The sequence below is a fragment of the Cryptomeria japonica genome, chromosome 5, assembly GCF_030272615.1.
Source record: "Cryptomeria japonica chromosome 5, Sugi_1.0, whole genome shotgun sequence".
Classification (NCBI taxonomy): Eukaryota; Viridiplantae; Streptophyta; class Pinopsida; order Cupressales; family Cupressaceae; genus Cryptomeria; species Cryptomeria japonica.
In genome coordinates this window covers 35,469,048-35,482,132 of record NC_081409.1, presented here as the reverse complement: position 1 = coordinate 35,482,132, position 13,085 = coordinate 35,469,048, and the positions used below count along the sequence as shown (strand labels likewise).

Here is a 13,085-nt window from a genome sequence, read left to right as displayed (position 1 = left end):
TAGGCTGAATTCCATTCTGGAGTGGGCGGTTCCTAGGGCATGTTTTGATGTAAGTGGAAGGGATTGAAGACCCCATGGCAGTGGAGGTTTATGAACTGGTCCCATTTATTCGATGGCCAACATAGTGCAATTGGGATGAAAGACGGATAGAGGCTCTCATTGGGTGGGATTCTCTGAAATCTTACCTCAGGCAACGGGAAGCTATGTTGGGTGGTGCAATGGTGGCTACGGATGGTGTTGTTTGAGGCAAAAGAAAATGCGGGTAGAGGCATGGTAGGGTGGCGAAGGGGAAGCGGTTGGAGAATGACATGGGAATTCCGAATGCAGAGTAATGGAGGATGCTCCGTCTTCTTCATGTCTCTAGGTAGAATTTTTGGTTCCAGTTTCTAGGTGTTTTGAATTTTTCTCTTTTGAAATTTAGGAGCTTGGCTCTATTGCTCCCTCGTGTATGTGATAGGTTTACAGGAATATAGGTAGGGAAGATATGGGTGGTAGGGTTGTTCTATCTATGTAATGGTATACATGTTCTGTATGCGGCGCTATGGGGTAGCTTGGTGTTCTGAGTCTTTGGTTGATAGGAAATTGGTATTGGTTTTTTGAGGCAGTCACCAGTCCCTTTTGGTTAATACATGTAATTAACGTAAAATCTATATTTTTTTACATAATTAAAAAAAATATATTATTACCGACCAAAAAAACCACAGATGAATGACATGGTGTTCATTCACCCCAACCATTGCATGAATTTAAAAGAAGCTCAAGATTAGAGTTTTGAAACACTCAATTATAATTATAAATTTTAATCATTGTTTTTTTTTTACTTTCAATTGCCAAAATTTCTTCTATTTGGACAAAATTAGGTACTGTTGAGGAAGACCAGCCATTTGACCTCAGTGAGATTGATCTCGACTTTGAGTGATTGCAAATGATGATGTTCTTGATGGTGATGATGATTATGATCTCCTTAAGGAGCACAACTATGATAGTGATGTGGTTGAATTACTTGAGAGAGGATTTAACCCTGGATCTTCATTGGACCTAGAGCTCTTTAGCGTGGTTTTCTTTGCAATAGCAAGATTTATCGGCTATGGTTCATTTTTAAGAACTTTCACTGGTATACAAGTTCAAATTGCTTGGGGACAAGCAATCTTTGGGAAGGAGAACTATAATGCCAGGCATTGAGAGAGAAAATAATTTAATTAGTTAAATTAAGTTGTCTAAATTAATATTTTTGAGAAACTTGTATTTAATTAATTATAATTATAAGTTGAATAGTTAATTTTACTTGAATTTCAATGGTGTCAATAACAATAAAATAAAGTAAATATTATAGTCTCTTTCACAAGGGAAAAAAATGAACATTTTAAAAAGTGATTTTATAATTCTTTCTCAAAAAGTTCCGCTGAAGTGTATAGAAGGCTAAGGAGAAGAAAGGAGATAATATTTTTCCAAAAACAAAATAAAATCAAAGCACAAACAGGGCTGCATATTACCGAGGAAGGACAAGTGATTTTGAAATCGGGCTTTTCACTACACCTGGTCACCTACAGCATGCCAGTAAAAGTCCATTTGGTCACTCCATTTATTAATCTTTCAGCTGTGTGCATCAAATTTGTTGTTATAAGGTCGGGAGTGTACATCCTTTGTATTTGCTGTTAGTAAATAAATGATATTCATTGATATACTGTTGCATTGATTGTGAAGTCTGTATATAATGTTCTATATTATAATGTTACAATGAGCTCTAAATCAAACATGTGAGGAATTATGTTCATAAGAAGTTTAGAAAGGAAGTACATGTTACCACAGACATACTGAAATACCTCAAACATCTATGCAATACAAGTATGGGAATTTACAAGTTTGAATTCTTTTCTTAAAGGCCTTAGACAATCTTTCCCATGAACATTTTTCTGTCAGTGTTGCATCTATGAACCAGTCAATTGGCACCCCCCTGAGTGTGGATGGGAATGACATTAATGAATGGCATCCATTGGTTTGATTGTTAGCCATCCAAATCATTATGCATGTTTTGCAAATTAATCTTGCCAACTTTTGCCTCTCAGAATTCGGACTTTGGTGGAGTAACCATCACTGGTTGTTCTTTTTGATGTGTCTGTAATGATGTGATCCTTGTCCTTAGGAATGTCTGGCTGGGACATTCCTCTACTCTTTTAGTACTGTTGGACATGTTATTTTGTGCCCGCAAATATTGGAGAGGTTTTTGGCCAATATGAACAATAATTTCTTTGTCTAACAAATAATGCTTCCATTTCTTAATTGCTTAAACTAATACATACATTTCTTTAATGTATACAGGATAGCTCTTGTTGCAAAAGAAATTGTTTCCAAATGATGACAAATTGGCTTACCTCTTTGCACCAAAATCCCCACATAGCATGCTCGTTTGCATTGATTTCAATTCACATCACTGCTGCAAACTAGGAAGATAATGTAGTGGTGCATGGGTGATTTCTTATTTTAATTACTGATTGCTGCAACAGCATGTAGATATTCTGTAATGAGGGAGAACTGATAAAATCTTCATCATGCACTATATATCTCCAACAAATTTCCTGCTCTTGATGGGACATCCAAACTTAGGCCGATTTTTGAAAGCCTCAACTTTTGCTGTGTCCACCCTTAGTTCTTTTCCAACCACATGGCATGAAGAGACCAGTCATTATTTTGTAATTCACATTGAACAAAAGGTTTTTCTCTTTCAACACTTGCAAGACTTATTCTAAATAAATTGGATGTTTTTTTCCAAGTAGTAATGAAACAGTGACAACCAAAATATCATCTAGATTCACTGACAGATATATCAATGCAAGGTCTGAAAACATCATTCACCACAGTGATAAATGCAGTTGGTGCACTACGTAAATTAAATGGAAGTACCAATGGTTCACACAAACCTTGTTTCCTTTTGAAAGCAATCTTCCAAATATCCTCCAAACAAACTTGATAGGACAAGGATCTGATGTCTAGTTTAGTCAAATGTTTTGCATGCTGAAGTTGGTCTGACAATATTCTTTTTGCAGGAATAGATGCCTAATTTTATGATAATCTTATTGAAGTCTCTCTATAGTAGGACCATTATTATTAGACTTTAGCTGCATATATTAAGATCTTTTCTTTTGTTATTTGTATTTAGTTACTTTTCATAACATTGGGTCTTTTTACTTTTTTAATTCTCTTTCATAACAGATTGTAATTTCACACCCCATAGACCTATTTTTGTTATACATGGATAATAATATTTTTTACCTTTCTCTCTTTCATTGTCAAAAGTACTATTAACTTGGATCATCTAAGCAGACATACTTAACAACTTGTTTGTAACTTTGTATAGATGTTTGTGATACTTGACAACCTATTTTGTATGTATGTTTTGTGATTTTTCATTGTATCAGTTCACGAGGTTGATTCCCTCATGATTAATTAAAATAATGCAAAGAATGTATTGAATTTATGCAAAGGTCATTAATGCAACAAGCGGGAATAAGTTTTTCTGCCATTTTATGCCTTCTATAAGTATTTTATGATAACATTTTTCTAAGTTTCTGCATCTTTTTGAAATGATTCATGGAGCAACGAGGTTTCTGTTTACATATCAAGTGTTTATTTTGTTCTTTGAGGGTCTTTTGGGCCTTAGGGTTATTTCATTGCATGACGCATATGGAATCTTTCCTATCAATGATGCTACCTTACACAGTTTTTATTTAGATAGGAAATCCATGATTTAGTTATTCTGTAAACAAACACCTAGTTTATTTGGTTCTTATTTAGTGCAAAATCTGTGAAAAAGTGAAATGCCAATTTTTAATCCCTTATTGATGTTTTGAGATTTCTTAATTGGTCATGATTATCTATTATGTTGCAGGTTTATGAGCGTTTCTATTCCAATTCAGTCTTAGATGTTGATGATAAGCGATTTGAATTTTTCACTAAAAAGGTTAGTACAGGCACTCTAACAATATTAAAGTGGTCAAAAGACTCAAAACATTATATGGAAAACATATATTGAATGCAAGTCAATATTCTTTACATTATTAAGATGCAAGTAATGTTTCTGACGGAAAATGCTGTGTTGCAACAGAAGAAACATCTTTTATTGTTGGTGACTACTACTCAGAAAGATGCTTGCTGAATGCTGAGTGTCATGACCCCATTTAGAGTGATCCTGTAATGTCCCCTACTAGGTTTAGTCTTGTTTTAACCATAATTCATCCATATCAATGTACTTATGACACAAACCAAAATGATTAGGAGACAAAACTATCTTAAACATCACATTTCTTAAGATACTGATAGTCATAACAGAGAAACATAACCTTCTAGTTGATATCAAATTAATAATTCCATCTGATTTATAATCTTATATTTACTTACTCATTCAATTACTATATATATATATATATATTTATATAAGTATATTTATTATTTGTTATTTATTTTCAATTAACATTAATATATATATTCAACTAGAGAACATCCCTTATAAAATATTATAATAATTACAACCATTATATTATTCTCTATAATTATATTATTACTTATTTTAAATAGTATTGTAATATACATTGTAATTCAGAGCAGTTCTTATAAACTATGATAATAATCATAATTTTATTATTATTATAATTATATTATTATTTTTATATAAATTTATGCCATTATTAATTCTGCGTAAGAATGTTATGGGGTTTCATATATTAACATTCATATTAGACACATATTAGGTTATGTTAGCAGTGTTAATATTAACAAAGTCAGATTTATTACTAGTGTTAATTATATTCTTAATACCAAGCAGAATTAACAGTCCCATATATTCATACTTTACCAGTCCGTATAGCTGCTGCATTAATAGTATTATATTTTATTAATAGTATGATATTATGTTAACAGCATCATAATGTCCTTCCATTGAATTGATGTTAAGCAATCTTAATTACTTATCGTTATTTATAACCATTGCTTCCTTCATCAATCAAAACGTTACCATCATTATATATCCTATTTCTAACCATGATAATCTTTTTGTCCTCTAAAGGAGTCAACGAATCCGTGTCATGAATTACCTTGAGGTTTGTTGTTAGCTGGCATACGTTGTAACTCCTATTACTTATACTGCCCGCGTTGTTGGTCAACTATCATATGACTATGTAAGTCGGCTTCAAAATCATCTGATCAATGTTGCTAAGGCTTTTGTAGCAGTGTTGATTTCACGCTTTGTTTTATTGATGTTTCTTCAAGTATATATTATTCTCCTTATGATAGATTCACACCCTTCATAATGATAGATTCCGTTTTCCTTCTTCATTCTCCTTCTCCCCCCTTGGCGGAATGAATTCAATCTTCTTTAAATATCCTTTGCACGGAACAGTTGCAACTTATGGTGAATAGTCATATCCCTTGTCAATGATTACTCTTCCTTCATAGCGCACCTTTCCATAGCAAATCGTATGTTTGACCGCCTTAAGGTAATTGTTGTCGATAATTGTCTTCTCCCTTCTTCTCATTACTTAAAGATTTAAGATCAATATAATCTCCTTTTGACCGCTAATTTCATATTAACTAGTGCATTGCAATCCATAATTATAAAATCGCTTTTTACTTAACAATTAACGTAATCACTCTTTTCTTAATCAATAGTCTTGGTTATCATCAGCGGTGTAATACAAACAATTATATCGGTTGGTTATCAGACTCCATGTGGAACTTCATCGCTGGGGTGGCAACTATGCAAGTTAGTGCCAACTATGCTCTTTTGACTTCATCACCTTAATCAGCTCCTATATTTTCACTTGAATATAGTATCAATCATAATTGTTAAGATTGGCAAATAGATGAATCAAAGGTTGTAGTTTGATTGCTGAGTCAAGTCTTCATTAGCTCTATATATCTTATTTATTCCATCACTGTTGATAGGGAGTATAGTTGTTGTGAGGTGATGATATTAGTATGATTATCATATATAAGAGTATGACTAGCCGTCAATAAGTTTAAATCTTTAATTAAAACTTATTTAATTGTATATCGACTATTATTGTCTTTAGGTCTTGAATGGGGACATGACAAGGGCTAACGGAAAATGCAAAACAGCAAGATGGAGGTGGAAAATGGCACACATAAAGATCTATGTATCATAATTCTTACCTTTGAGATTTCGAACAGCCCAAACTCACAATTAAGAAATCATCCTTAACTTGATAGTTGATAAATTGACACCTTCCCAAAAGTAAGTTGGGCTGGTGTATCTGTAATTATCATTGATTGGTGGTAATCTTTTAAGTCAGTCCTAATATATATGTTTTTAACATATATTTGTTATTATTGCTCTCAATTGGATTTACTTCATAATTTAATTACTATATAATCTTTAATTTAAATATGAAGATGTTATTTAATAAAATTGATAATAATCAGTTTACTATTAAGAGGTTCATTCAAATCTTTAATTTGAATGAACAAATAACTCATAATTAAATAATTGGTGCATAAGCCCATTCAGATATAAATTATTATTATTATTTGACAATACGGGGACATCACACGTCACTAGATGTGGGGTTATGACAACCCTCTCACTTTAGAGGAAAATTGTGAAGTCTCATAAATGAGACGATTTTCCCATATTATTAAATGTTAATTAATAAATGTTTTAATTATCGTATTTATTTAATCACCATAATCCAATGTCCAAAGAGGGGTTATGACAGATCCTTTGTTGACAGTCACTTCTACATTGTTTATAATTTGTGTTTGTATCCAATGAAAAATTATATTTTTTTTGGAGATGTCCTAGGAATTTTTTTGAGGAATTGTACATTATATATGTAGCAGTCATAGTTACCCATAGGCTTGTACCCTAACCTTTGGTACTTACTTTATATATGGAGGCTTGAGAGTCAACATACTACCTAAAGATATATGGAAGTGCCTCGGAAGCCAACCCTTTGGTTACCGACATTCTATGTAGTAGGCACCCACGAGCATGGTATTAAGCCATTGGGAACATTAGTTCTTGTTGAATTTTGTGGTCATTCCATTGGAGAAGACAGCATACATTACTTGGGAGAGGATGGGTGATTGTGACAAAGGCATACCCTAATTGGAAACGAAACACCCTCTCCATAGAGAACAATGGGAATATGCACATCAATTTGAGAATTCAGGTGGTAAGCAAAGAAATGGCATCCTTTGATTCGGAGTCAAAAAGAGGAGAATTCAGAATGGAAGAAGAAAGAAGATTCATGGAATCAAATGATGAAGGTGTCTTAGACCTCCAAAATTGCTTTGAGGATGAAACAAGCTGTCACAATAGGCTTTTACATTAGCAAATGGAAGACTATGAAGTGTTCTACCTTGATTGCAACTAACTCTATTCTCAAAGAGGTTGTGGGTCACAAGATCTACTTGTTCATAGACAGATTTTTCGAGTATAATTAGATAAGCATAACCGAGGAGGATAGGATGAAGACTATGTTTTTCGTAGAAGATGGGGTTTATGCATACAATCGGATATCGTTTGGTTTGTGCAATGCTCTGACAACTTTTCAAAGGATAATACTACAAATCTTTGACATAATGTCAGTTGGAAACTTCAAAGTGTTTTTGGACAGCTGGTCAATTTGTAGGGGATAGGACCCAATAGTTGCGCACCCTAACTTTGGGCTTCTTAAAATCCTACATGGAAATTTCAAGTCACTCCCAAATTTTTATAGCAGCTTACTTGGCAAGTCCTCTGCTTATAATTAAGGTTTCAGGGTCATATCATTAAATATGATGCTACATCGGCATGCTTTTTGCCAAGGTGTCCAAAACAACCCCAAAAAAAGTGAGACCAAATAGTTGTGCAAAAGGGGCCCCCATACTTGTGCAGCTAGTGTGGCATCACATGGTTGGTTGCTTTTTACAACCAAGGGTACATTTCATTTAATTATGGGTAGTCATCATAGAAATAACAACTTTAAAGTCATAACTATTGGTGCAATATTGTCAAAAAAAATGGACACCAAATCAACAAGTATGGGTATTAAATCAACAAGCATGGGTTCAACTACTAGGTCCTCTCCCATAGTGATCAGGAGACTCATTTGAAAGCACTCAAGGAAAGAACAACACGGTTGGTGGTGAATCCAAAGAAGTGTCAATTCATGGTACCACAATGCAAACTATTGGGCTACATGGTTTGTAAAGTTGGACTGAAGATCGACCCTAACAATTTAAGAGTGGTCATATAGATGGAAGCCCCTCAAAACATGTGTTCAATGAACTGAAGAATTATGGCGAGTGAAGAACTTGAGAGAGTGAATGAAGACTTCCTAGATTCCCATTTGTTTCAAATTGTAGCATGCTACGAGAATAGTCAGAGAATATTTATCCACCTCAACCTTTTAGAAGGAGATGCCAGTAGGAGAGATAGGGAAGCTAACCCTCAAGAGTAAAACCATCCATCTCATTAATGAATTATTATATAAAATGAAGTTTAACCATATCCCAAGGCAATGTGTCGTGCAAGAAGAGGTACCAAGAGTACTTAAGGAATCACACGAAGGCCTTATTGGAGGGCATATGGGACCAAATGGCACAACCCAAAAAGTTTTGTTGGTGGGTTTGTGGTGGATAATATTACACACAAATGCCCTGGAGTGGGTGGTGGGAGACGATACATGTCAAAGGGTTGGAAAACCTTTGAAAAGAGACTACATGCCATTATTCCCATCGCAACTGCATGAACTCCTAGAAAGGTGGATACTCGATGCCATTGGTCCACTCAAGGTTAGCCAGTTATAAAGATGCAGATACATTTTTGTAGTCATGGAATACTTGACTAAATGGGAAGAGGCCAAAGTACTTTCAAACAACATAACAATCAATACAACAAGGTTGATCTATAAACAAATTGTAACCAGGTACGACATCCCCATTCAAATTACTAGTAATTGGGGAGGACACTTTGTGAAGCATGTCACTAACCTAATGATGGCAGAGTTCCATATCTTTCGTACAACACAATAGTCAATACAACAAGGTTCATCTATAAACAAATTGTCACCAAGTACAACATCCCTTGGTGAGGACACTTTGTGAACCACATCACCAGCCTAATGATGACAGAGTTCCATATCTTTCATAACCTATCAAGTTCGTACTATCTGAGAGAAATTGGTTAGGTCAGGTTGATGAACAAAGTGCTTGTCTCGACCTTTCATAAGTCATGTAGCATTGAAGTAGACTGGGAGGAGAAAATACTAGTTGTATTGTGGGCACCAAATGACATACAAGGTGATGATGGGGCACCATTTCAATTGATCTACGACCAAGAATTAGTAGTCTCCATTGAATACATGGTTTTGAGTTTGAGAATTGTCATGGAAAATCGACTCGGCAATACAAAGAGTTCGAAGAACGACTCCTTGTATTGAATAAGCTTGACGAACGAAGGTGCTTGCATGGGGTAACCGGAACGATACAAAAACAAAGAAAGCATTGACAAGCATCTCAGAAGAATGAACTTCCAACCTAGATAGTTGGTTTTAAAATATAACAGCTATAACGAAATTAAACCAAGGACGTTCAATGTGAGATGGCTCGGTCCCTTTAAAATCCAAGAAGTCTATGATAATGGAGCCATCAAGTTGGAGAACTTGGACGACACTCTAAGGGACAATATCAATGGCTCAAAACTAAAACCATATAAGGAGAGAATAAAGATCCCAATTGCAATTTATATGGTGGACTGCATAACCTACAATAAGGAACTTGTTAACTAGCCTAGAGTAATAATGGAGGAGCAACCTATAGCTCAAGAGATTGAGGTAATTGCTATAACTACAACAAATTATCATTAAATTACTTTTATGTGCAGGCCACCAATTACACAAGATTTTATGATGGCTCTTGGATAATTTGTGCTCCCTATTCGAGCAAACGAACTAGATACGTAAGCCATGAAATGGATGAAGAGATCGTTGAAGGAGAAAGTGAGAAGGAAGTAGTATGGCCCGATTTTGTTGAGAAGGATGGAGAAGGCCCAAAGGTACGACCTATATTAATGGAAAAATGCTTTATGGTTGCAAAGAGGTCAGGATACAATGAGGTTGTGGTCAAGTATGCAAACAAACACGGAATATTGTCACCACCATTACCCTATACAATCAAGCTTTGGTGATCCATACATAATCCAATTGGTAGCTCAAGTGCGATAATACATGGAGAGATTGCTACTTGGTACCAACAACATGGAGGAAGGTGTTGTGTGTTATTGTCACCACCATTACCCTTAAGGCCGAAATGTCAAAAAATTAAGAAAGTTGACAACTCACAAAAGGTCCGAAATATTGGAAAAGTTGGCAAAAAGGCCAAAAGGGCCGAAATTCGGACCCTTGAAGTGAAATGCCAGAAAATGAAAAAGTTGACAAAATGGCCAAAAGGGCTGAAATTCGGACCTTAAGGCTGAAACGCCAAAAAGAAGAAAGTTTGCAAATGACCAAAAAGGTCCGAAAATTGGCAAAAGTTGGAAAAGGTCCGAAATTCACTGAAAGCACTTAGATTGCAAAATTGGCAAAACACCGGAAGTCGCCGAAGTTGACAAAATTGTCAAAAGGTCTGAACTTAGCTAAAAATCGTAGAAGTCAAGAAAACCGAAAATCACGTGAAGGTAAAAAGCGTGGAAAAGGTAAAATGTTTGCAAAATTGTCAAAAACGCTGAAGTTTTGCAAACCGCACCCAACTCCCAAAAATCGCGATTTCTTCGAAGGTTGCGAGGTTGGCAAAGGAAGTCAAACCACGCGAAAATTTTCAAAAACCCTCATAGCTCCGAAAATCTCATTTTAGGGTGAAAGTGCGAAGTGTTTAAATTGGCAAAACGCCTAAGAGTGCCAAAAATCGCGATTTAGGGTAAATGCGAAAGAAGGTTAAAGTTTTAAATGGTCTTCAAAACTCTCCGATTCACCGAAGTTTGCCATCCGCATCCCCTCTTCAGAATCACGTTTCAACTAGGTTACCCAGGTTAAACTTGCAAATCGCCCAAGGTAAATCGCTAAGTCTAAAATTTAAAACTGCAACTTCTTTTCAAACCGCAGCCACGAAAATTTGAATTAGAAAGTTGACCGTTGAAATTCAAAATTGCAGAAGCCTCTCATTCCAATTTGCAAATCGTGCAAATTCTCGCCATTCATTTTCGCCAGGTAAGTACGCTTTACCTCTCTCAATCTTTTGAAGTATTTGCAAATTGGATAGATGTGTGTGCAGAAAATTTATTAAAATGCTTAAATCTTGAGAATCGCATTTTTCCGTTTATAAGGCGTCATGCAAAGCAATCGAAATCAGAATTTACTCCTAAGATTTAACCCAGAAATTGCATTTTCAAACTTAGGAAAATTTCTCAAGCTTTGTCCATTTTGAAAATTGATCCTGAAAGTGCTTAAGTGTAAATCCACAATCGAAAGCTTCATAAACACTTGGGTTTAAATCAATCAAGCTTTTAACTAACAAGATCATGTTGTTGTTCTAATTCAGTTTTTGAATGCTGGTATACCCTTTATCTAACTTGCCTTACTTCCTTTATATTGCCTCGTAATCCGCATCCGACTGTGCAGGATAAATGCCTAAATCAGCGGTAGCATCATCAAAGATGCCTGCTACAACTGAGACATCGCGAGCATCCAAATCAGATATCCCTTGCCGAGTCAAAAGGATGAAGTACGAGTATCAAAGAGGGGGATTGAGGGAGTCAAAAGTTCAAAGTGTCTGGGATAATGTCGATGATACTGACCTAGGCCATATCGATATCCAAGATTTCAGGAGCCGAGTCTTCTCCCCTAATGCCTACGACAGGCCTAGGCAGATGATGGAAAGTGGCATCGCCCAAGCATCAGGATTTCCCCCAGCAGTGCAAAACTATGAGTTAGTAGTAGAGGCTGCCCGACATTACCAGCCAGGTACCAGATTGGTGCTCCTCAAGAACATGACCCTCGCTAACTTCACTCTTGAGGCCATTGGCGACGCATTTGACATTCCCTTCCCAAACAACCCTATAGCAACAACTATAGATGAGGCGCAGGGGGCGTATGATATGAATCCTGCCAGATGCAGAACACTGATCAATGAAGAGTGGTACAAGGAGAGAAGACCTCCAAGTGTCAGAATTGGGGAAAAGACCCCGAGAAGTGACTTTCACAATGAGCATGGGGACATGGTTACATTGCTCAGCAGGGTCATGGGACTCCCCAAATCCAACTACTTTGAAGAGTGGATGTTTTACTTCATAGAGAAAGTCTTTGCTGGGAAGTCCAAGTTTGACTGGGCCCAGATTATAAGCGACAACATCCACACTCAGCTAATTGAACTCGAGACAAAGAAGTACTTCACTATGACCTCTTATTTGGTCTACATGTTCGCCAGGAACCAGCCACTGTCAGGTTTAATAATGAAAGGTGAAGTTGGGAATGGACCTAATCAGGTAAAGGTATACGATTGTTACCCACAGCTTCACTATCAGGATATAGCTCAAAGAGAAAAGAACAGCCCGACTTATGTAGTTGGCCAGTATGAGCGCGTCAATGACGCCTTCACTATGCGCTTGGTCAGGCTTATGCAGGGAGGATTACACATAAGGCTCTCGGAGCAAGCTACTATTCTAGTACAGAGATATGGAGCCTGGTTCATCCAGTTCCCAAGGTTCTCCTATATCCGGATAGCTGGCTTTGATGGTGCCCCTCTCCAGCTTCCAAGGTACCCAACTGACAAGTTAGTTCTTATGGAGGTCGCAAGGTAGTCACGTCCAGCCGACATCTTACTCAGAGACAGCAAGCAGGTTGGATTCGCGTTCCTCATGATTATAGGCAACCAGGATGTCCATCTAAAGACCCCCACCCAAGCAAAGGAATCATTCGCAGAGATGGCCTCCAATGGCCTATAGGAGCATTTTCCAAGGAAATGCTTTGATCACGACAATCTGGCAAAGAGAGCCTATGGCAGGCGGTATAGAGCAAAGGAGTTAGTTGAAGATTATTGGAAAAACTGCTCTGATGACTATGAGGTCCGAAGGCGTGAATATTCTAGGTTGAGTG

The 13,085-nt window shown here is 36.4% G+C and overlaps 1 protein-coding gene across 10 annotated transcripts in view; it reads left to right on the top strand.

Moving 5' to 3' along the window:
* Positions 1-13,085, top strand: part of LOC131057423 (protein NUCLEOLAR FACTOR 1-like) — a 362,090-nt gene that overhangs the window by 296,940 nt on the left and 52,065 nt on the right. For all 10 annotated transcript variants that reach the window (XM_059221122.1, XM_059221116.1, XM_059221119.1 and 7 more), the window contains one exon: positions 3,887-3,958. In XM_059221122.1, the coding sequence (XP_059077105.1) occupies positions 3,887-3,958 (72 nt within the window). The remainder of the gene's footprint in view (positions 1-3,886; positions 3,959-13,085) is intronic.